General features: G+C 33.1%; 1 protein-coding gene across 4 annotated transcripts in view; it reads right to left on the bottom strand.

Annotated features, from left to right (window-relative positions):
* Positions 1–24754, bottom strand: part of LOC126771287 (CUGBP Elav-like family member 1) — a 433380-nt gene that overhangs the window by 140927 nt on the left and 267699 nt on the right. For 3 of the 4 annotated variants that reach the window (XM_050491093.1, XM_050491095.1, XM_050491094.1), the window contains one exon: positions 6112–6558. The exons of the other annotated variant lie outside the window; for it this stretch is intronic. In XM_050491093.1, coding sequence (XP_050347050.1) covers positions 6112–6245 — 134 coding nt within the window. In that variant the 5' untranslated portion in view covers positions 6246–6558. The remainder of the gene's footprint in view (positions 1–6111; positions 6559–24754) is intronic. 4 annotated transcript variants of the gene reach the window in all.

The following is a 24754-nucleotide window of genomic DNA, read 5'->3' as shown; positions in this document are numbered from 1 at the left end:
TTAGAGGTGAGCTAGTAACTACACCGTTACTTACAAAGAAAATTGATAAAAGTCGCAAGTAATACCTAGTTAATTATTCCAACAGTGCCAATATCGACGATGGCCACCTGCAGCCTAATAATATACTGTCTACCTTTCTATATTAAATTAATAATACTACATTATGATAATAACTATTGGTTATGACGACGATTCATAAAATATCGATACCTATGGGCATGTATACAACCACTTACAATGACTCATTTGTGCATAGGTCACCCTGAGGTTAAATTTTCCATACAAAATAACCTAAAAAGTCTTTACATTTAGAGCTCGGTCGGATTATTTACTAAAGGCGTACGCTCATTTACATTGTTATTTTGATTAAGAATATTATATTAAAAAAAAAGTTGTCTAGATTAATGATAAATAAATTTAATAATATTTGTATAAATTAGGATATTATATATTTTTTAACAAATCTATTTTAGTTTAACTTGCTAGCGGTGAATCGTCCTATACACCGTGTAAGTACACAACAGATAAACAGCGTTACAGATAAAATAAAACAAATATAGCGAGTGACATTTGTGACAGCCGAGCGTTATTAGTTGTGGCACATGCGTGGAGAAATTAATATTACGACAGGAGGAACGATAACACTCTTAGTAAAAACTTATTCGACATAGTATGAGATACATAAATTTATAATAATAACGATTGAAATTTGGTGTTTTGGAAAATTTTAAAAGCGTTAGCATAGCAAAGCAACGAGATGAGCAGTCGCTTTTGTCGTTCTTGATCTATGTTTAAAATCTTTACAAACAGACAATTTAATTAAACAGTGATATTTCTGTTATAAAAATATGAAAGGCTTTTAGGGCAAAAGGCGTTTTAGAGATATAGCAAATGAAATAAAATTTTCACGGTAAAATCGGACGTGCGTGGAATTCCTACGATTATTATTACGAAGGGGTCAGACGATCGCGAATTAAACAAAATTATGGACTGGATACAATATTCATAGATTACATCGATTTTAAGCATAATAGTTCATATCAAGAATAGCATCACAGATATTTATCGTTTTGACTGCCTCGTTGGTCTAGTGGCTTGATATAAGGCCGCAGACCCGGAGGTCCTGGGTTCAATTCCCAGGTCGGGCCAATAAAAAGTTATTAGGTTTTTTCTGTCAGAAAAATTCTCAGTAGTAGCCCGGAGTCTAGAAGTTGGAAGTGTGTATACTCCCGTGCCTCGGAAAGCACGTAAAGCCGTTGGTCTTGCCCTGAATTCTTTCCGGTCGTGTCGGATTGCCGTTCCATCGGATTATGAGAGTTAGGGAATAGAGAGTGCACCTGTGTTTGCGCACACACTTGTGCACTACAATATCTCCTGCGTAGTTGGCTAATCTCTCTTGAGATTGGCCGCCGTGGCCGAAATCGGTCTGGAGGACATTATTATTATTAATCGTTTCAATTGTATTTGAATAAAATCAGTATCGTTTCTATCTATATAGAGAAAAATACGTGACGTTGCAGATACAATAAACCATATTGATCGAATTACATTAGTTATGGGTCATTAGTTTTGTTACACACGATGGAGAATTAATATTGCATCTGGGAATTAATTATATGCTGTTCATTTTGTATGTGCATATTGTAAGAACACAAATGAAACTATATGATATGAAAAACAACAATTCAAGAAATATTCTAAAATCAAAATATTAACCGACTTAATATACCTATTGACGCTTGTATTGTTTTATTGACTTACGTGAATTCAATATCAGGTGATAAAATTGTTCCGTACTGTGTATGTAGATGTACATGTTTTGTATGAAAAAGAGCACATCGTTAGGTTATTTTTCAATTTAACCATTTATATTAAACGCGTATTCTAATTTGCCGGCCTGAAGATAAATCTATTAAAAATTAAAAAAATAACCGTAATCAACTATTCAAACAACGTGGAAAGATGTTTATAAATCTTTAATAGTTGTAAGAGTTATCATTATTGTCTTGTGTGTCCTATTAAATAATAATAATAATATACTGGGACATTATTCACACACGGCCATCTGATCCAAAATTAAGAAGAGCTTGTGCTTTGGAAACCAGACAACTGATATACTACTTATACTACTTTTCTTTTTGTAAATACATACTTATATAGATAATGTTCATGCACACAATGTCAAACATGTCTGTCCTGGGTGGGAATCGAGCCCACAACCTTCAGCGTGAAAGGCAAGTATCTACCAACCACGCCAACCGGTTCGTCATAATATATATATATATATGGTTTCTCAACATTAATTTTTAATGAATTGTAAACCAGTTCAAAACGATTGAACTGAAATTTTGCATAACTTGTTTGGTACAGGTGTCATTAAAATCTAGTACTGAGTACATATTACTCTATACATATTTCCTCACAATCAATCAATCACAATTAAATATATTATAAGTATAATTTATGTTTTTAATGTTTTGGTCTAATCAACAGTATTTTCTTATATCTTTTATTTAGTTATGCAGACGATCATATGCTTGCTCACAGATTTTGTCGTTAAGTCGTCACGTTGTCGTCGACTACGAGATCTATGATGTTTCATCAAGGGATTAAGCAAGTGTTCGTAATCTGAATGTGACTGACTCACTGCCCTTCACATGGAAACATATGAATTGATGAGTGTGTTGTACCAAGACGGAGCTCAAAAGGTCTACAACCGGATGAACACCTCAACAATTCCAAATTGGATGAAAAATACATGTGTGTTTTGTTATTAGTTATGTACTTAAGAACGTGATAAGAATTTTAAAACCTCGATGACGTTTCGCGTGACATCATTAAAATGAAACCATTTTATCCAATGCCCTATATTTTGTTTATTCTCCGTATCTTATCTTATTTACATTATAGATAAAGATTCTCTAAAATGTCGTTCTTATACTTAACGTGTTTTTAAACATAATTTGCTATAAAATAATACTGGTGGTAGGGCTTTATGCAAGCTCATCTTCTCTATCCACTCATCAGATATTCTACCGCAGCAGCAAAACAGCAGTACTTGGTATTGTTGTGTTCCGGCTTGAAGGATAAGTAAGCCAGTGTAACTTCAGGCCCAAGGTACATAACATCTAAGTTCTGATGAGCCGGTTGGCGTGGTTGGTAGATACTTGCCTTTCACTCGAAGGTTTGATTCCCACCCAGGACAGACATTTGTGTGCATGAACATGCCTGTTTGTCCCGAGTCTGGGTGTAATTATCTATATAAGTATGTATATATAAATGAAAAGTAGTATATCAGTTGTCTGGTTTCCATAGTACAAGCTTTACTTAATTTGGGATCAGATGGCCGTGTGTGAATAATGTCCCAGAATATTATTATTATTATGTTAGTTATTATTGTGTTAGTAACCTAAAATATTAATCTTATTTGAAATGAGTCATACTTATTCCTACTTAAACTTAAATATTTCTTAATAATACTGAAACTTCCAATTTAGGTTAATTAAAATTAAATAAACATCATTAAATAATGTAAAAAACTTCTAGAAAAAAAATCAATAGAAAACAAAATAGAAGATTCTATGCAGGATACAATATGAGTCTTATATTGTACACGATCAAAACGTGTAATTTGATTTCATTATTGGAAAAGAGTCTACTAAGCTTCTTGTTGCTGCTTCGTCTTATATTTGGAACTGGTGGTCGGCTTAATGTATATTTTCGACTTCGATCGTTTTTTACTCGAAGAAAGTATATTTTCTTTTTGATTTTTAACATAAGATAGTACAAAGCTTAGTTGTATCTATAAGAGAAATTCAAACGTTTATAAAACAACAAATTTTACAACCGACATATGTATTTTAAAATTCATTATGGAGAAAACAACTTCATTACATTTTACATTAAGCAAATAATTATGAGGATACAATAAATACAACATTTTGAAGTTAATGTTATTTATATCAAACAATTGCTTATCAACAAACTGATCATATCGATATTCGAAGCTAAGTCAAGATGCCTAGTAGTAACTACACTTGGTTGAATGGCATACACGTGACAAAAATAATCTGTTTTGTGTCCATCTGACCGAATGTAACACGGTTGTCATTCTCCACGGAGACTAGCCAACTGGGGAAAGCTTACTATAGAGGTATACAAATATGGGGCCAAACAGAGTTGCTTGTTTTATTTCTCTTTCTTTTAATATATATGTTATAAATGATGACATTAGCACTGTAAGAAATATTAACCACCGCTAATGTGCTACCAAGCTAGGGAACTAAGATGTTATTTCCCTTGTGCCTGTATTAACATAGGTTCAACTGCCGTTCAAGCCGGAACGCAACTAGCCCGGTAGACGCTCTAATAGCCCGATGGGTTCCACTGGTGGTAGGGCTGTAATTGAAGGCCTTTAATTTCCTTTTTGTTTTAGATCAAATGTAATTCATATGGTATGTTGGTATATTTTGGCTTGGTATTGTTGTGTTCCGGTTTGAAGGGTGAGTGAACAGGCACAGGGGACATAACATCTTAGTTCCCATGGTTGTTGGCGCATTGACGATGTAAGCGATGGTTAACATTTCTTACAATGCCAATGTCTATGGGCGTTGGTGACCACTTACCATCAGGTGGCCCATATGCTCGTCCGCCTACCTATACTAAATAAAAAAAAATGGGAAGGTAATTCGACACGACAGAGAGAGATGAACATATATTTGGGTTATAGTTTTGCATATAGAGGCTATTAGGCTATTGCCTATATAATATGCCAAAAGTCAAAAATATATCTTTGATTACATCGATTACGTTGAGCTGTTTTATTGATACTTTGGAGAAAAAAAACATTACTTCTGAAATTATTCACGTGTAGTATACTGTCTTTTTGCAGCTTGACTGCGCAAAACAAAACGTTAACTAAACTTAAATCGTTGCGTGTAGCCGGTCCATTAACCATTAAGTAAAGAATTTAATCGAATTTATTTAATGTTTTAGCAATAAAAACGCTCTGTTAGTAGTAAAACGATAAACGTTGCATTAATAAAATTTAAGCTCTCAGTTCTTTTAATAATGTTTGTAAGCACGTCTTTCACATTTATAAACCTCTTTTTTTATTTTAATTAATAATCCGTTCGTATTCTCAGGTTTAGATTAAGCTAATTGAGGGAAACTTTCGCCCGTTTTGTTTTATATAAGTCTTTGAAAATGAGTTCTCCAGTTAAGTTTAATTAAAGATATGAGTTAAGTCTTAGAGAGATCATGTAAGCAAAGTTGCAAAGTTTTAAAAGTTAAAATAGCACTTAAGGTAAAAGTTAATGAGGTAATTGAAGTTAACAAAATCAAAAAGTTTATAAGAGATTTGATTAAAAGTAAATTGATCTAACAAATCAATTTTCCTTGACGATTTGTTTTTTACTCAGTTGTAATATAATGAAATTCCTTTCATTTATTTAGTCGGGGATGTTCGTCGGAGACTATACAAGCGGTAGGGTTTCGTATGTAATGCGATATTACAAAACAAAGTTCACGTTGTTTAACTTTGTATATAAATACATCTCATAATAACTCTGAAAACTCAATGCATCCCAAGTAAAAGTTTATTGAAATAAATTGATAGGAATTGTTACATGTTCTTTTTTGATTTTCCATTTATTATACCACAGTCAGATATACAAGTGGAAATTGACAGTCACTTACATATCACGTTTTGTTAATGCTACTATGAAAAATGTAACGTAACCTTCACTTTTTAATCAACTAGGTGTCTAAAATTTCAAATTTCAGATAAGATGAAAAGAAAATTTAAATCGATTCACACTATAAAAAAAAAACCTTAATAATAATCTTATATTTATATCAACTTAAGTCCATTTTTTAATGTATATTTAAAAAATTGAATATCATATATAATTTTTTACAATTATTTTACACCTCGAAATTATAAAATTTAGAATTACAAATATAAACCTACAAATACATAAACGTTTCATATAATACAAATTATGAGACGATGCGCGTGCGCACACAGCCGTCATTACGCAGTTTCAAGCGGTTGGAACTTTATCAGTGACTGTACAAATTTCGATAGGTCGATATATTAAGGGCACTTACTTCGTCTTGGAGTACGGCGACGATGGCGACGTAGTCTTGTGGTTCCTGTTCGGATGCGAGTGTCTGTTCGCGTTCGAGTCGAGGCCGCCGCCCGGCGATATCTTGCCGGCGAGTGCGTTCAACGAGTGCAGCATGGCGGGCGGCGGCCGCTGGGTTCCAAGCGGCCTGGTCACGGTGAAGCCTCGCCTACGTTTGCGAGTCCGCCGTTATCAACCGCCGGCTTATCTCCTGATAAGCGCGGGGGTACGCCCTCCCCCCGCGTCATCGCCACCTGACACTCACACGCGTTCTAATGTTTGATCAAATAACGATTCGGGTCAGTGTCCTGTCCGGCTGTGACATTTCACCGTCATATTTTTGATATCCTCAACCACAAACACAATTACACATTCGCCACAAATGTCTGTAGATATGCACTTTGCTTAGTGTAAGTTCTTCAACGCGACACTGTTAAATACAATTATTGTAATTGCAGTTGCGATATTTCAATTTATAAATTAAAGAAAATATTTAGTTTTATTAGATAAGCAAATAAAAGTTATAAATAACTTAGTACTAAGGAATAAAAATAAAATATATCAATTATTATTAAAGAAAGAAATTAAACGCCTGATAATATTTGTCGGCAATAACGTACAGTCTGTCTTAAATGATAAACTAAAAATATTTGTTTCTGAACTTTTGTTTTTATTATAGTACAACTAGGTATACAACATGTTTTTCTGGGCATTTTATGCAAGAAATTTAGGTTCATTTAGCTTCACATTGTATCGATTCTGCTACTGCTATGCTGCAAGCATAGTCGCCATAGTTAGGCATGTCGCTGGGGCACATGTGGATGCACCAAAAGACATAGCTGGTGTGAGACTCGTAAGCAACGTAACTTAGGAGCAGAGAATATTGAAATAGATGCTCATACTCGTACATAGGATTTTGCTTTGCTTCACCGTCGCGTCATTGGTAAATACGCATGCCAATTGTATAAATTATTTTTTTATTACCAAATATAAATATTATAAAAATGAAAATTATAAAATACTATTTAAATAGTAGCTAAAAATATTTAATATCCACATATGTATTATATGTTTAACATAGAGTAAGCACGTTAGCGCTAATTTCAGCTTAAATTCGATTAAAACGTTTCAACAGATAATAGATTTCTCGGGGCTTGCCAAGTGCTGAGTGGTTGTTGCTCTGCCAAACAGTTATATACTTTTTATGTTAATGACTTCATAATGATAGAAGTTATTTCAAATAAAAAAAAGAAACTATATTTTAATGTGTCTATCTATCGTAACGCACGGACTGACTAACCCATTTCAATAAAATATATAATTATTAAACACTATTATTTAAAAAAAAAAAAACGATATATCTCGCAGAGTTATCAAGTTGAACTGGCAATGGGCTGGTCAAGTCGTAAGTTGGACTGATAACTGTTCTCGTATGAAACACGAACGATTGTAAAAAGGGGCATTAGGTATCCCGGATCAAGTGAACCGATGATATGAACAGATAGGACTGACAGCGTGACATTTCAGCATTCAGAGGGCTCAGGACCGGTCAGAGAGACACATACATTAAAGGAAGGCATATGAAACCTTCAAATAGTTAGATGGATGAAATTTATTTGCAATCACATTGCATAGATGTTTACATTCGTTTGCAATATATAATGTGTTAACACAAATTAGAAAATATACATACATACTAGAAAAACTCAGATGTATTTACAGCCGCATTTGATTTACTAAAATCTTTAACTCTTAAAACAGTGGTGAACAACGTCTCGAGCGAAGGCTAGTCAAAAATAAAAGGGTGCAAAATATATATTTCTTTACATACTTCTTGAATGCCTAAGTTTAGAAAATATACATACATACTAGAAAAACTCAGATGTATTTACAGCCGCATTTGATTTACTAAAATCTTTAACTCTTAAAACAGTGGTGAACAACGTCTCGAGCGAAGGCTAGTCAAAAATAAAAGGGTGCAAAATATATATTTCTTTACATACTTCTTGAAACTTAGGCAAATTGAAACAGATTCATATATGAATAGAATTTCTGAGAAATATTACATCTGAGCTATTATTATATTTACTTTTTCATCACATTATTAAATATTATAACAAGAGTAGACGTAATAAAGATAGAGATATAATATAAGTGACATACCTACTCATTTTAGGTACTTTAAATTCACAGTACAAACAAATAAAAAACCGTTCCTTTAATACCGTTAATACTTTAACGAATAACACCCCATTAAAAATTTTAAATGAACGTATCAAAATGATTCTTATTAATGGTGGCTCAGCACGAGCCGGGCAAATGTAAAATATCTGACGTGTTGGACGAAATCCAGACGAATGTCCAACCTACCGAACTTTCACAATTTTACACAGACGAGAAAATTTTGTAAAAGTGACATATGTATACACGAAATCAGGATAAGAACTATTTATTGGCGATACTGTTGACTCTAATCGCCTATCGATGTATGATGTATATGTATTCATAATAGAACGCTCTACTCTTATAGTCAATTTGTTTCTATTGGCAAATATTGGGTGATTTTGAAATGTCAATGTGTAGTTTTAATACGATACATTACACAACACATGCTTACTAAATAATACAAAAGTGTAAGTGAAATTATTGGTTACGCTTTCAGGTCCTAATTACTCCTACGTCAGGGGCACAGAAACCCAGACCCCAGACGTGCTTGCACAAAGCCCTATCACCAGTAAACTACTGGCGGATCTGCAGGCGAAAATTAGTACAATTCAAATTGTACTGTAATAAGTAACTAGTAGCTAACGACGTGCCGAGATTCTTATATAGTTTTGTTGATCTTTAACATTAAATGATTTATCGCAATCATCTCAAACGAATAAATTTAGAAAGTATAGACGCCAATATTTTTTCTATTACAATTCTAATTCAGTATTCAAAGTTTTTACGGACTCGATTTCGTTCAGAAGTAGAGGCGTGTACTAACTTTGTCTAGGTAAACAGGACTCTCAAACTCCAATTCGAATATATTTTCATAAGCATGCCTTTGATATTCGTTTTCTTTTGACATTATTATAACGATATACAAGAAAAATTTCGAATTTTTGGTAGCCATTTATTGGATATTTTATCAGTAACTTGTGAAATGAAAGTTGAAAAAATACAATTAATATCGCTTAATAAAGCATATGTGTATGTATTCATTTAGAGCTGTATTTTTGTAGCTGTATTTTTTTACAATATTATTTTTACAAACTATCGAAATTTTAAACTAATTTCTGAAATAAAATTTAGCTGACGATTGAAAATCTCCATTAAATAATCAATAACCTGTCATGTCAATTTCCCACCTTATTATTAACATACCACACTACCTTTACTTAACATTCGTTATTTAAACAACGTACGTACGTAAACTCACCGCAACACTTGATTCAAATAACAATATTTTAAAACAGCAACTTTTCGAGTTTATTGAAAATATTTATACATACAAGATAAATTAGTAACTTTGGTGGATTTAACCAAAGTTATTAATTTATCTTGCTTGTATACAATTGTTCTGTGTCGTTCTCGGGGTCTTTTGAAAATAATGCCACTTCCAACATACTCTGAGATGTAAACTTATTACGTGAACATAAATTGCATATTTTTTTATATCGGGCACGCGATTTCATCGTCACGAAAGCACACCCTTCTAAACGTTCTGAATGCTTAGCGAGTGAGGGTAGACTTTTTTTCGTGAATTTCCCCGTTTGATTGCCATATTTTCGACGGGGCTTTTAATAAAGGTTATTGTCAGTATTCGCGAACCGTTCGCGATGGTATTTCGTTGTAAATTGAAAAGTAATACTGTGACATTATGAGTATGTTGCCTATTGTTAAATTATGTATATCTTTTGTTATTAAATATCAAGTGAACCGATGATATGAACAGATAGGACTGACAGCGTGACATTTCAGCATTCAGAGAGCACAGGACCGGTCGGAGAGACACATACATTAAAGGAAGGCATATGTCACCTTTAAATAGTTAGATGGATGAAATTGATTTTTTTTTTATAGAATAGGAAGGTGGACGAGCATATGAGCCACCTGATGGTAAGTGGTCACCAAACGCCCTTAGACATTGGCATTGTAAGAAATGTCAACCATCGCTTATAGCCAATGCGCCACCAACCTTGGGAACTAAGATTTTATGTCCCTTGTGCCTGTAATTACACTGGCTCACTCACCCTTCAAACCGGAACACAACAATATCAAGTATTGCTGTTTTGCGGATTTGCAATCACACTGCATAGATGTTTACATTCGCTTCCAATATATAATGTGTTATCATTTATATTTTTATATTATTATTATATTTACAAATGAACTCTTTATGAACTTCTTTTGAGTCTACATATAACATCGTAATGATGATATGTTAATAAAATATATTTTCAAGATACGCTAAGAAAATTTCCAAGTCTAGAAATAAAAACGGTTTTTTATTGAAACTAAAATTGACTAATAATTCAGTATTAATGGCGAATTTTTTTTTTCTTTGACACTTTAATTCATGATTTTTGACAGATTAACTAACTAATACGATAATTAGTGGTACTTAAAACTTATGGTATAATTAAATCTACTACAAGTTACATGAGATACTTAATGTATTGGATTTTTTTATACTTAAGATAGCTTATTAATAATTATAATTATCAAAATATAGTCTCAATAAATTATGCCTCAAATATAAGTCGAGTATGGAAATTAAACTGATGAAAAGAAAAGATGACAAGTGACAACTGAACTGTCAATTGCATCGTAAGACAATTTATTTTTGTTTGAACTTGCCGTTAGGTGTTTTCTCCTGCGTCTCGTTATTATTGGATTTAGTTGTGACATTCACATCGATTTGTCTATCACGATGGGAAATCGTGTGAATCCTTCGCTTATCATGTCTGTCAACTGCAACGTATGTATCAATAACTTGCACCGATGGACCGTATTAGCATTTAACTCTAGAGTTACTGCTTTGATCTTCAGTAGTTGATTATACCCTCAAAATTGTACGTATTATCGATAATACTAATTTTGATTATTATTACAAAGAAATAAATACCTACGTTCAAAATAAAAATGAATGTTGTTCACTCATATTAAGTCATTATATACAGTTTTGCTGACTTCATAAAATAACAAGCAAAATTCATACATACAAACATTCAGCATTCCCGGTTTGAAAATAAAATTGAGCTACTCGGCGTCAAAATTCAAGGGATCTCACCACTTCCTTTACAAAATATAAAATAAAGAAAAAAATGGCCTAGGGAAGCCGGAGGCTCAAACTTGTCAACAGTAATTATTTGTTTATTAAAGTCTTCCGGTGCAGCTGCAGTGGGTCAGTTGAGCGCAAACTTGTCGAGGGGCGAAGTTAGCGGCACCAAGTGGAGTGGAGCGGTAAAGTACTGTCTACGTTTCGCGGCTTGAACTAATCCTACTAGATGCGTTTGATAGCTTCGTTAAAAATAATTAATAAAAAGGGACTCTCAAATGTATGGCATCTATGTACTGAGTTTAGTGCGCACACATTTAAAAATTAACGTGTGTGTAACATCTACATAGTATGTGCAAGAGCGATGACTGTATCTGCCATTAAAAATGTGCGAGAAACGATGTTAAAAACTTTTAATTTAAATGACAAATAATATTAATAATTAGTTGTCGTGTTTTAGTTGTCGTGTAATCAATATGTTGCAAAACAAATGTTTAATACGTGTAGTCCCGACTTGTTGATTATTGGAAGTTGCTTGAATTGTTTTTTTTATTATTTATTAAAACAACAGTTATTATATGTCGACTATTATTAAAAACGAGACAATACTTTGTATTATTTATCTGTAAAAATAAAAGTCTGATCATTACGATTGTTACTGTAAAGAAAAAACGAGAGCGACATGAATGGTTTGCTAAAGAAAAACAAGAATGCATCGAAGTGACTTCTATTGCGAGCAAGTAATAAAAAATAAAAACTGATATCAACGAATATGTTATTTTAGTTTCGTAAAAAATATATTTTTTAAATCCTTTAAGAAATATTAAATTTACATTTAATAGACTTAATAATTTAAACATTAATAATTTTTAATTAAAATCTATTCTAGTATAAACAATATCCAGAACGCAAACTCGGTCCGTTTGACCGCGAACAGGCTTTGTAAGCCGACCGTCCCCGCAATAGAAAATTTCATTAATTTTCATTCGAGCAACTTTTGCCTTGTGATGCGATGAATTATTTTATTTTGAATTTTAACGTTTTGAATTCGAAATGAGAATTGTCGTTGATAGACTACGATCATAATAAAATAATAAATAATTTTCAGTTACAGTTACAGCCTGTAAATGTACCATACCCCGTATGTGCCCAGTACCAGGGCTGAGGCCACTTCTCCTTTATTTGAGGAGTAGCTTTTGAAGCTTAGTCCACCACGCCGCTCCAATGTGGGTTGGTGAAAATATTCACGTGACAGAATTTCAGTAAGATTAGACACATGCACCGTCAAGCACGAGATGAATTATAACACAAATTAAATACATGAAAATTCAGCGGTGCTTGCCCGGCCTTGAACCCACGATCATCGGTTAAGATTCACGCGTTATTACCACTGGGCCATCTCAGCTATACAAAAATTTTCAATTAATATATATAAAAAGCCGAAATAACTTAGTGGTTAGAACTCGTGAATCTTAACCGATGATTGGTGGTCCAAACCTAGGCAAGCACCACTGAATTTTCGTGTATAATTATAAGTAAGCAGACTGGAAATTGGGCCTTGATGGTAAGTGGTCAAAACCGCCTATATAAATTGGCACTAATAAATATTTTGGGAACTAAAATGTTATGTCCCTTGTGCTTGTAGTTACACAAGCTTACTCACCCTTTAAATAGGAGCACAAAAATACGATAAGTAATGCTTTTTGGTGGTACAATAAAATTTCGACTTACATCGGGTTTTTGTGATAAAGGTTAGTAAGTTCTCCTAGTTCATTTTGATTATAATTTTATCTTTATAGATCAAGGTACCTTTTATATATCTCAATGCAATGGCATTGTGCTGGTGTTTGGTAAAAGTTGGGTTAAGACAAAGAGTACTTTTAGATTCGGAAAATGGAACTGGTTACCCACCAGGGTAGTCAAAGAAGGGATCTCCATATTCAACGTCCGAGTTAACGTAGGCGAGGGAACCGCAGCACGAAATAACTAAATTACAAGCTGGAAGTAAAAACCTTTTCACATACACTGTGTAGAAAGCTTTGAATTATTACCTTGATGTATTTTAGTTTTATATATGTATATTACTTTTAATTTAATCAATATATTTGTTTATTTTATAAATGGTATGATAATATAGTTAGATGAATCAATCTCGATACTTTTATGATTTGATTATTTGAGAATGGTTAACTTTTAAAATATGGTGTAGTTGATCGAAAAGTCTTGTTTTTAAAGAATTATTGTTATTTAGTTATCTTTTTAATTAGTAGTTACCTAATTGGTTGTCGATGAATATTATTTTATTCATTTTGTTTTTAAATATTCTATTTTGTGTATATATTGTTTATACTTGTTTTAATTATTTCAATTCGGATTTGTATCGGAGATTAGAAATTTATATCATGTTATTCATAGTGTAATTGTGGACTAGATTATAGAATACATTGTGCTCCAAAATATATAACATAAAAAAGATTCTCTAAGAATTCATAGTAACAATATCGTCCTTCAATAAATATGTCTAAATCACATACAATATTAGGCTGTGGACTCATGTCTACGGTGCGGCACCAGGTTGCTGGTGCCGCACCGTAGACATGTGCACGGCACTGCGCTGCTACGGGGAGACGAAGCGGTGTCGTGCCGCAGCACGGTGCCGTGTACTATGCACCATAGCATATACATTACTTAAGTATTACTTAACAGTACTTAAGTATCATGACAGGCCGGTTGGCGTGGTTGGTAGATACTTGCCATTCACGCCGAAGGTTGTGGGTTCGATTCCCACCCAGGACAGACATTTGTGTGCATGAACATGTCTATTTGTCCCGAGTCTGGGTGTAATTATCTATATAAGTATGTATTTACAAAAGAAAAGTAGTATACGTAGTATATCAGTTGTTTGGTTTCCATAGCACAAGTTCTGCTTAGTTTGGGATCAGATAGCTGTGTGTGAATAATGTCCCAGGATATTATTTTCACCCTTAAACCTTTACAATTGCGTCGTGAGATAGCAGCACTGAGCGCTTTCTATCGACTGTATCACGGCGAGTGCTCTCAGGAATTATTCTCTCTAATTCCTGCTTCCCCCTTCCTTCTTAAGTCCACGCGAGCTGGTTCTCGATGTCACCGCCTAACTGTGACATCAATTCCATCGCGAACAAAGAAATGTGGCAACTCCTTTCTTTGTCGCACTTCCAAAAAATGGAATTCCTTACCAGCTCACGTGTTCCCCTCCTCCTACAACCCGGGTTCCTTCAAACGAGGCGTGAAGAGGCATCTTGCGGGCCGGCAAGGCGAAGGCGGCTAGTGCAGAACGTTTTTCCCGTCTGTACTGGCCGTCGTCGCGTTTGGACTCTACTACCACTTACCATCAGGTGGAGTAGAGTCATTTGCCCTCCCGGCAAATATATAAAAAAAAATAAAAAATATTGTTGTGTGGGTTTGGGTGAGTGGGCCAGTGTACCTACAGGTTCAAGGGACATAAAATCTTAGTTCACAAGAATGTGAGGTATGCTTAACATTTCTTATAGCGCCAATTAAGGACTCATTGAGGGTGACCGCTATCAGGTGGACTATTTACCTGCCTAATCAGCTTAAATAAAAATATATAATTTTTTTTTTCACATTTATCAAATTATTAATATACAAATAGAAAATCCGTGATTAAAATTTATTTTCTTATTAAAAATATATAGAAATGTATATAGTACGAGCATATTAACATGATATCCGCTGCTGTAGGTACGCCAGCGGCGGTAAAACATTGCGGCTTGGAAATTGTGTTTCACCGGCAAATGCGCCAAAGGTCGACGGCGCTCGAGCGCTCGGTGCTCCTAATTTGCTGAATAATTGTACCCGCAACTGAGACGCGGGGGAAATCTTGTTGCCGTATCGGTATTGGAACAAATCACTAAATTACGTTTCTATTACACACACACATGTACAGCGAAATAAATATGACCTTTCTTATAAAACTTTCTAAGCGGCTGTTTTGTTAAACACTGATTTAGCTCTTTCTGACGTTATTGAATTGACATTCGAAAGAAGACAAAACTTTGTTTAACTAATAACCCGTGACACTAACTTTAAATTTGCTGCGTAATCAATTTTAGTGTTGCTTAATTTAAAGAAAAGGCAAGCTTTTATATTATTTAAAAGATTATGATGATGATAAAAAACCGAGGAGTAAAAATTAATGCAATTTACATAAATTTAATTATTACTTAAACGGATTATTATTAAAACGGATTAAAACTCATGTACATTATTTTGATAATCTCATTGATTTCATTTCGAATATTTTTCCAGTTTATCATTAATAATAACTAATAAAGTGATTAATATAATTTATCAGGTTATTTTATTTGTCAGCAGTATGTAAGGGTTTACATAACAAAACCAACCACGTTTAGGTATTAAAAATAAATATACATAAGCTTGTAGTCGCAAGCAATATCTGACTTAAGCTTCTGTATGGGCCTGGACTAAAATATCCGCCTTGGATCTCTAAGTCTACCTTACCCTAGCTACTTTGACACTTGAGGCCCCCATTTTAAAGCGGGTAAAGTAAAATTATATCTATGTCGATGCCTTGGAAGCCTACGCATAAATCCGGGGCTGTCTGTACGAACCTGTGAAAGTACAAAAAAATCACTGATCTTAGAATAAATATATTAATTGGATTTCTTAGTTGTATATTTGCTTTCCGCTTAGGCGTGTGTTTTTTAAAGCATTGACGATCAGACAGGCAATTATGGGCCAATTTGTGCGTTTGCTTCGGAACTTCAAATGACTTTACGGAAATTATTAATTGGCTCGTTCTGTTTCATACCTCGTTAATTACCGATATTATTATAAATGTGACTAGAGGATTATTCGCTTTGTTAGTAGCGTGAAACCGGGTAAAAAGGGTTTTCCCTAATTTTAATTCGTTTTAATATTACGTGACGAATTGGAAAAGCTTTTCTATGGTTATATGAACAAGATAATATGTTAATACTTTTGTATTATGATATAATTTTCGATTAACTTTTGGTGCTTCTAGTTGATTTTAAATATGACTTAGTATCGTAAAACATGTAAGGCCTTCTCATGAGCTCTCGCTGATCGTATTCAACAGACATCCCATTGAACACTTTCACAGCCAAAGGCAAGCTCGTGTAGTAAAACTAAGTCGTATGCGGTAAAAAATTGAACGAATAAAACATTTTCGAGTGCACTAACACCATGAACGTATAACGGTCGGGTGATGTCACTGTGTCCGAAAACGGCACCACGTCCTAGCGACAAGTGTCAAAATTGCTTACGGGAATTTTATTATGTTATTTAGAACATAGTAATCTATAGCTACGATTCAGACTCGAGTCGTAAAGCATACTTAAGAGCATAAGTTTGGATACACGGGTTTGAATTCGGGTAAACGGCAGTGAAAGTGAAAACCTATGCACTGTAATATATAATCTGCGCAGTTGCACAGAATAAACTTAAAATCTTTACTATTATACAAGCCCTTATTTAATTATAAAAAAGAAAAAATAAAGTATTTGAAAAAGAATAATGTTTACATGAAAATACCGCAATACAGAAAGATAAACTACTTTTTATGAATAGCACAAACAAAGCAGACCTGTATATGATGAATAAACACGTCCGTTTGTGGTTTACGATATTGTATCAATATTTTCACTCCCCGAAAAATTGTTTCAAAGCGTATATATGCACATAAAACTTTTTTTTATCACGTGATTTACCACTGCAAAGATGAAAAATCATAAAAAGAGAAAAATAATCAAATGCGTGTATAATATTATATACGATAGAAGTACAAATTTTACAAAATAATACATATATTGACTTGTTGTACACCAAGAAAGAAAGAATAAGGAGTACGATAAACAAAATCAATGTGCTAGTAATTAAAATCTAAATATAATCGATAGATAGATCTAAAATGTATTAAATAAATAAATCTAACTTGTTAAAAGTATGAATTTTTATGTCCCGCTTCTTGTGACCTACTTAATCTTAATAAAAATTAGACCGCACATGTGTGCCGTAAATTGATGACGAAATAAAACCATCATTACAAGTATATTAAGGGATCGAAGACACTTCAGCGCAACTTACCGAAGAAGTGGCAGTATGTTGCATAAGCATCTATAGCTTAACAACAAAATACGCCGAAGCTCCTAAACGAGCCAATTACAAGAAATACTCTTTAAATCCTTTTGTCTCGTAGGAAACATTATGAACGCCAACCGTAGATAATCCCTTGTAGAGGATACATTCGCTCGTAAAAAGAATCTCGTTAGACACTACATGTAATTATAAAGAAATATATAAATAATACATATATATTCAAATCAAAATTTAAATGTATTTAACATAGAAGCTTTACATTTTCTTATTTGGTATCAAAAATCTACCATCGTTTTGGAAAAAATATAACACCAAAGACCTGAGAAGAACCGTTAAAAATATCAGCGTTTTTTTAATGAAAATTTATGTTTATTATTACAATTATTTATTTTTGAAATGGCTTGGAAGTTAACGTTAAATTTAGAGGTTGTACTTTCATTTCTATATTGTCGCTATAATAAACTTTACCAGATTTTTAACGACAAATAATATTGAGTACAAAAAGTAAATAAAATTGACTGTGGTATAATTTAAGATAAATAATGTATAATTCTCATGTATTTTATAGAAATAAACTTGTATTTAAATATGACGGTATACATTGAAAAAATATTAAAATCAAAAAATGTGTACTAGTGTAAAAAGACATATTAAAAATATATAAAACGTTTCGAAAAATCTCTGAAACTATACAGCGTACGGGATGTTAAGTTAACAGTGGGTTTAAATTTCGAACTCTAATCAAACATTGCTCGGGTTAACTGCCTCTCTTGGTTTACACTTAATTAACTCATATTTACATTCGAGGGTAGTAACGGTTCTCACTTGCACCTGCTCTTTATATTGTGGTTATGGAGGCGCTGAAAACACATGAAGATGCTTAAACGCTTTTATATTAAGTGCCAGCCTGTAGTAAGGAATGACGGCGCGTTGATTACAGTAGCTAGGACCATATTTATATAGGATTTTATTATTATACTTAATATATATAATATAAAAAAAAAAAAAAAGCCGAGATGGCCCTGTGGTAAGAACGCGTGAATCTTAACCGATGATCGTGGGTTCAAACCCGGGCAAGCACCACTGAATTTTCATGTGCTTAATTTGTGATTATAATTCATCTTGTGCTTTACGGTGAAGGAAAACATCGTGAGGAAACCTGCATGTGTCTAATTTCACTGAAATTCTGCCACATGTGAATTCTACCAACCCGCATTGGAGCAGCGTGGTGGAATAAGCTCCAAACCTTCTCCTCAAAAAGAGGAGAGGAGGCATTTAGCCCAGCAGTGGGACATTCACAGGCTGTTACGGATATATAATATAATATGTTTACCAGATAGGTAAACATATTATAATAGTATTAGGTATAAGTTTGTAAATCTCCTTTATAAAGCTTAAGTTAATCTATTATGATTTTGGCAAATATTCGTTCTCTTGAAAGGTACTCTCACTGTTTATTTTTTTATAATTGAATACAAGTAGATAGTATTAGCTATGTCTCCAAAACTACAGTAACGGCCTGTGAATGTCCCACTGCCGGGCCAAAGCCTTCTCTCCTTTTTTGAGCTGAAGGTTTGGAGTTTATTCTATCACGCTGCTGCTGGTTGGTGGAATACACGTGCAGCAGAATTTTAGTGAAATTTGACACATGCAGGTTTCCTCACGATGTTTTTCTTCACCGTCAAGCATGATATGAATTATAAACATAAATTAAGCACATAAAAATTCAGTGGTGCCTGTCCGGGTTTGAACTCACGATCATTGGTTAAGATTCACGCGTTCTAACCTCTGAGCTATCTCGGCTCTCCAAAACTATACATCATACAAACTATTTACTCAATATCTGTGAGGGTTAGACAAAGTGCATTCAACAACGTAGCGATTCAATTATTCAATTGTTGATTACATTATTATATCTAATACATAATATGACTATGACCTTTTTTACTAACGAAAATTTCTTTGTGACTTATTCTAGTCTGTAAATCAAATCTATCGTTATATGAAAGTTACTTATTAATCAGATTCTAATACAAAATTATATCTTCGCCCATTACTCAAGTTACTCTTCTTTAAAGCGAGATGGAAGATGTATAAAAATTATAAAGGTACGTATCATGATCTATTATCAACGGACACTATACTAAGATTATATATAGCACAAAAGTATGTTTGCGTTTAAGCATAGGAGCACTATCTATTATCTTAGACCAACGGTGTTCACGTGCTTTACGAAGGCTGTTGCTAAAATTTTTAGACAGAAAAACCAATATATTTTTATTGGTGTTACCTTAGATTTGAAGGTAGGACCTCAAAATCTGATAGCTTCATAAGCTAGCCAATGAGGCAGTTTTATATACATATATACCTTATACATTATATATATACATGTGAATATAGATCATATTGCCGGGATTTATATTTGCCGGGAAGGCAAATGACTTTACTCTACTACTACTACTACTACTACTTGTGGTAGTAGAGTCCAAACGCGACGACGGCCAGTACAGTCGGGTAGAATGTTCTGCACTAGCCATATATACATATTGTTGTTATTTAGCATTGCAATGCTGTGGTTATAATTCTCGTTCCTTAAAGCGTCTTTAAACTTAGAGCACGGTCGCCTTGTTGGTTTCAAATTCATTTAGCAGGGAGTCAGTGCATTGTGTTTTGTAATTTAAATTCGACTATTTTACATTTCTCCTCCTCCTCTGCGTTTTATTTTTATTTATGTCGAGTTTTCGGTTTTGTTTAACGCAAAAAACGTAATGTTGGGGAGATTTTAAAACATTTAATAGTTATCCTTAGAACGTTGGTATATATTACTAAATAAATAAATATATTTACGAGTTGTTAATTTATTAATAAAATCATAAATGCTTTAATTCCATTGTCCATATTATAATAATACCTAATTGTTTCCTTGCTCGATTCACTTTCACTCTTTGACTCAATGGAACGTAATCGAATTGATTAAATGTTTAGTTTGACACAAGCGAACACAAGCGAACAATCGATAGTTCGCATTTCTCTTTTCAATCTACTCATAATATGCTTGTACTAAGAACCCCTAAAGAAATCGCAAGCCAAGGTTCGTGTTTATATTATACATAACTATATAAAAATGTATAACTTTATAAAAATATATAAATGTCTCTAAAGGTGCTTATACTGTACTTTAATAAATTAATGTATCAACAATTATTTGCGATTGCATATAAATAGAATAAACTGCCCTTGAGTGTCGCTGATCCAAAGTGGATTGCAAAATGATAATGATATAACAATCAATATTAACTTTCAATAAAAGCATTACTCTTCTTAGTTGTGTCATAACTGGATAGAAAAGGTATTTCCTATTCGAATGAAGCTTCATCCAACATCAAACGTACGCAATATTTTTTTAACTTTAACTAAAGAAACAAAGGACTTGAAAGCGGTAAGTAAAAGTAGCACTCGACGTGGGTAAGTAATACCATAACTCTGTTAGTCGGTACTCGACTAGATCGAATGCGAGTGTCAAAAAAACCAAGACCTCTGCGCACCGGGCCTCTTGCGAAAACCTCTTCTCATCAGACATTGTACGCAGGTCGAGATTAAGTAGCTGCCAAGTGGTAGGGACGGCGTTGATTCATCGAGTATCGATGATTTTAAATCGTTTAGTGATATCAGAACATTATGCGATTAATTAAATAATATGTTATAATAAACGATTATATATTATTATATTATGTATTATTACCTAAAAAAGTATTTATTTATATGCTATGTACAAAGCTGAGGACACACACATACAATATTGTAATAAAATTATATATATTTAATAGAATAGGTAGGCAGACGAGCAAATGGGCCACGTGATGGTAAGTGGTCACCAACGCCAATAGACATTGGCATTGTCAGAAATGTTAACCATCGCTTACATCGCCAATGCGCCACCAACATTGGGAACTAAGATTTTATGTCCTTTGTGCCTGTAATAACACTTGCTCACTCACCTTTCAAACACGAACACAACAATAAACAGCAGTAATTGGTGTACTGCTGTTTTGCGGTAGAATATCTGATGAGTGGGAAAATCTGATCAAAGTAAGTGTAGTGTGTAAGTCATGGTTTTGATATGTAAATATGCAAATGTAATATAATCGGTGATTATTTTTATTTTTATGTATGTAATGCTTAAATGTCTTTTATCTATGGTAGTTATCGGAATGGGTAATTTTATTTAAAGTCCAATATTTTCACAAATCGTCACAGTTGGTCGAAGCCAGTGCTATTGAGCTTTTAAGAAAAATCTCTTAAAAATGTATAATGAATATATAACCTATTAAATGATAAAGTTAAATATGATTTAGCAGCTATTACCATTTTTATAATAAAACTACGTCTTAGCGTCAAAAAAAGGTAGTACTGTAGAAAGATAAAATTTAACTTAGACCAATTTATATATTGTTACAATGTGATTATGTTATTCTAAATTGATTGTTTTATTAAATAATTAAAAACATTAAATATATATTTCCTATTAACTAATCGATGTTCTGGAACATCCCTAGTGATCCATTTTTTTTTGCGAGACTTCCTTAGGATTAAGTGAGTACCTTTAAGATTTGCTGACTCGCCTATATAGAAAAAAAACCTATAAACGACAGCTTTTGGTATCGTCATCTCCTTGAGATTCTAGTTTTAGAACATAAATCGTTCTAGAACTTTTACTGATCATATACTATTCAAGATTATTTAATATTCGATGAGACGACTTGACAGTTGACCGTCAGCCATTCGAGAGTCATCCTTAGGTTAGGAAGGACGTGTACCAATTGGAGCTTAAGATATATATAATAAATATAATTAGTGAATTACATTTATAGTGTTATTTCTAAATTCCTTCTAAACGTATTATGTGTTTTGTTATTATCATATACAAAACTATATTAAAAAAAAAAAATTATTAGAAACAAAGTAATACAAAACAGTAATAGTTAAAATATAACGTATTAATACACTAAATTATAATTATAGTACGTTCTATATAAATTTACTTATGACTGGTACTAGTACTATTAGAAGTATTTTAAATACTACACATACACATAAAAATGTATCACATACATACATACATAATGAAAATAGACACAGTTTTAGTTTTAAAACCATGAAGGTCATCAGAGGTCGAATGAGCTTCATTGAATTAAATGTTGCACTAACTGTTATTAAAACTTTATAAGATAAGAAAAATACAATCGGTCACCTATTACGGAACTCCGGAAAATCTACATGAGAATCTTATTAAAACTTGTCGCGTGTACACCGTTTCGTTTGACTTTATTCGTTTCTTGGACTAGAATTTGCCCCGCGAAGTCCGCAATCCCCAGCGGATGTAACTTAAAAGTGGGATATAGCTAAAGCAATATTCGTTTATTTGGATCTTTAGTAAGTTTAATGTGATTGTTTTTTAATTAGTTTGAAAATTCATGTTTTGTTAAAACAATAAAAACTTTAATGAAGTATTGAATATATTTTGTGGAGACTATTTTTACTGGTGGTAGGGCGTTTTTGCAAGCTCGTCTGAGGTACAACTCATCAGATATTCTACCACAAAACAGCAGTACTTGGTATTGTTGTGTCCCGGTTTGAAGGGTGAGTGAGCCAGTGTAATTACAGGGCACAAGGGATATAACATCATAGTTAACAAGGTTGGTGTCTGTAATGTCTATGAGCGTTGGTGACCACTTACTATCAGGTGGCTCATATGCTCGTCCGCCTACCTATTATATAAAATAAATAAATAAATAGACCGTATTGATCATCGTAAAAGTCGATATGGCACAGTGACTAGGTCACGTAAGTCTTAACTGAAGATTACGGGCTAAAACTCGAAAAACCATCATTGAGATTTCATGTGCTTAATTAGTGTTTAATAAACCAGCTTAGTCCAATATATGCCAAATTCTGCTACATGTGTGTCAGCCAACCAACTCGCATTGGTGAAGACGGGAAGAGAAGAGCAGTCTTAGCGCACCAGTGCTATCGTTTTTTATAGAATCTGATAAAATGATAGAATACCTAATTTATAATTTAGACCATCAAATAAAGAAGTAACAAGAATATATTAAAATTGAGAAAGCGAATAAGGTATAAATTTACTACACTTTAACATTTTTTATATAAAAAAGGAACGTTGAATGGCCAAATGGACCAACTGACATAAGCACTGTTATAAATATATTGCATTTCTTATATCTTCAATTTGCCAATAATTTTGGGACCTAAGATGTTATGTCCCTTATGCCTGTAGTTACACTGACTCATTTGCCCTTCCAAGCGGAACAACAATACGTATACATGTATTGTTGTTTGGCTGTAGAATATGTGATGAATAGGTGGTACCTACCCAAACGGGCTTGCACAAACCCCTACCACCAAGTGACGAAAACATCGAGTATACTACATTTACATTTAGTATATTGTAATATATGTAGATATAAGTAATGATAAACGAATAATAGAACCAGTCAAATTTTAATATACATCGTATAAAGCGATCCGTTATACAGATGAGGAAGGCTAGATGATATTGTAATTGAATGGGGGCCACAGCCTGCGGCTCGAACGATGAAAATTGATAAAGTTTTCACGAAAATTCACTAGCCGTCTCGAACTTGCCAGCTCCGAAACTGTGAGATCAATTTGAATATATATCTATTCGACCTAATAAATAGTCTGGCTTTGATTATGTAAACTGTGACCCAAAGTTGAGGAGTTTATGGGATCTATTAATTTCAGCTTCCACACTCCAAGTATTAAATTAGAATTATATGAATAAATATATATTTTTTAAAACAGCTCGTTTTATATAAACTTCTTATTATGTCGTCATCTACGAGTATAACGTTTTAAAACTATCTCTAAGAAAATGACATTTAATAATTATTTTATATTAATTTATTTTAGTATCAATTGAAATTAAAAACGCAATATGTGATAAGTTAATTGCCTAAGCTCAAACAAGACAATCAATATTACAATAATAATGAAATGAAAGCAATGTGTGTAATGTGGCTACATAAGTTCAGCACAAACGTCTAACTTTGTTATACTCAATTATTATCGAAGACGATCAATTTGAGAAATATCAAATCACAGTGTAGCTTGATTATCTTACTAATATTAAAAATATAGCATCAGATATTCTATCGTCTACCAAACAACGGTACGT

Source organism: Nymphalis io, chromosome 10 (genome assembly GCF_905147045.1).
Source record: "Nymphalis io chromosome 10, ilAglIoxx1.1, whole genome shotgun sequence".
NCBI lineage: Eukaryota > Metazoa > Arthropoda > Insecta > Lepidoptera > Nymphalidae > Nymphalis > Nymphalis io.
Note: the sequence above shows the minus strand (reverse complement) of the source record. Positions and strands in the feature narration are given on the sequence as shown.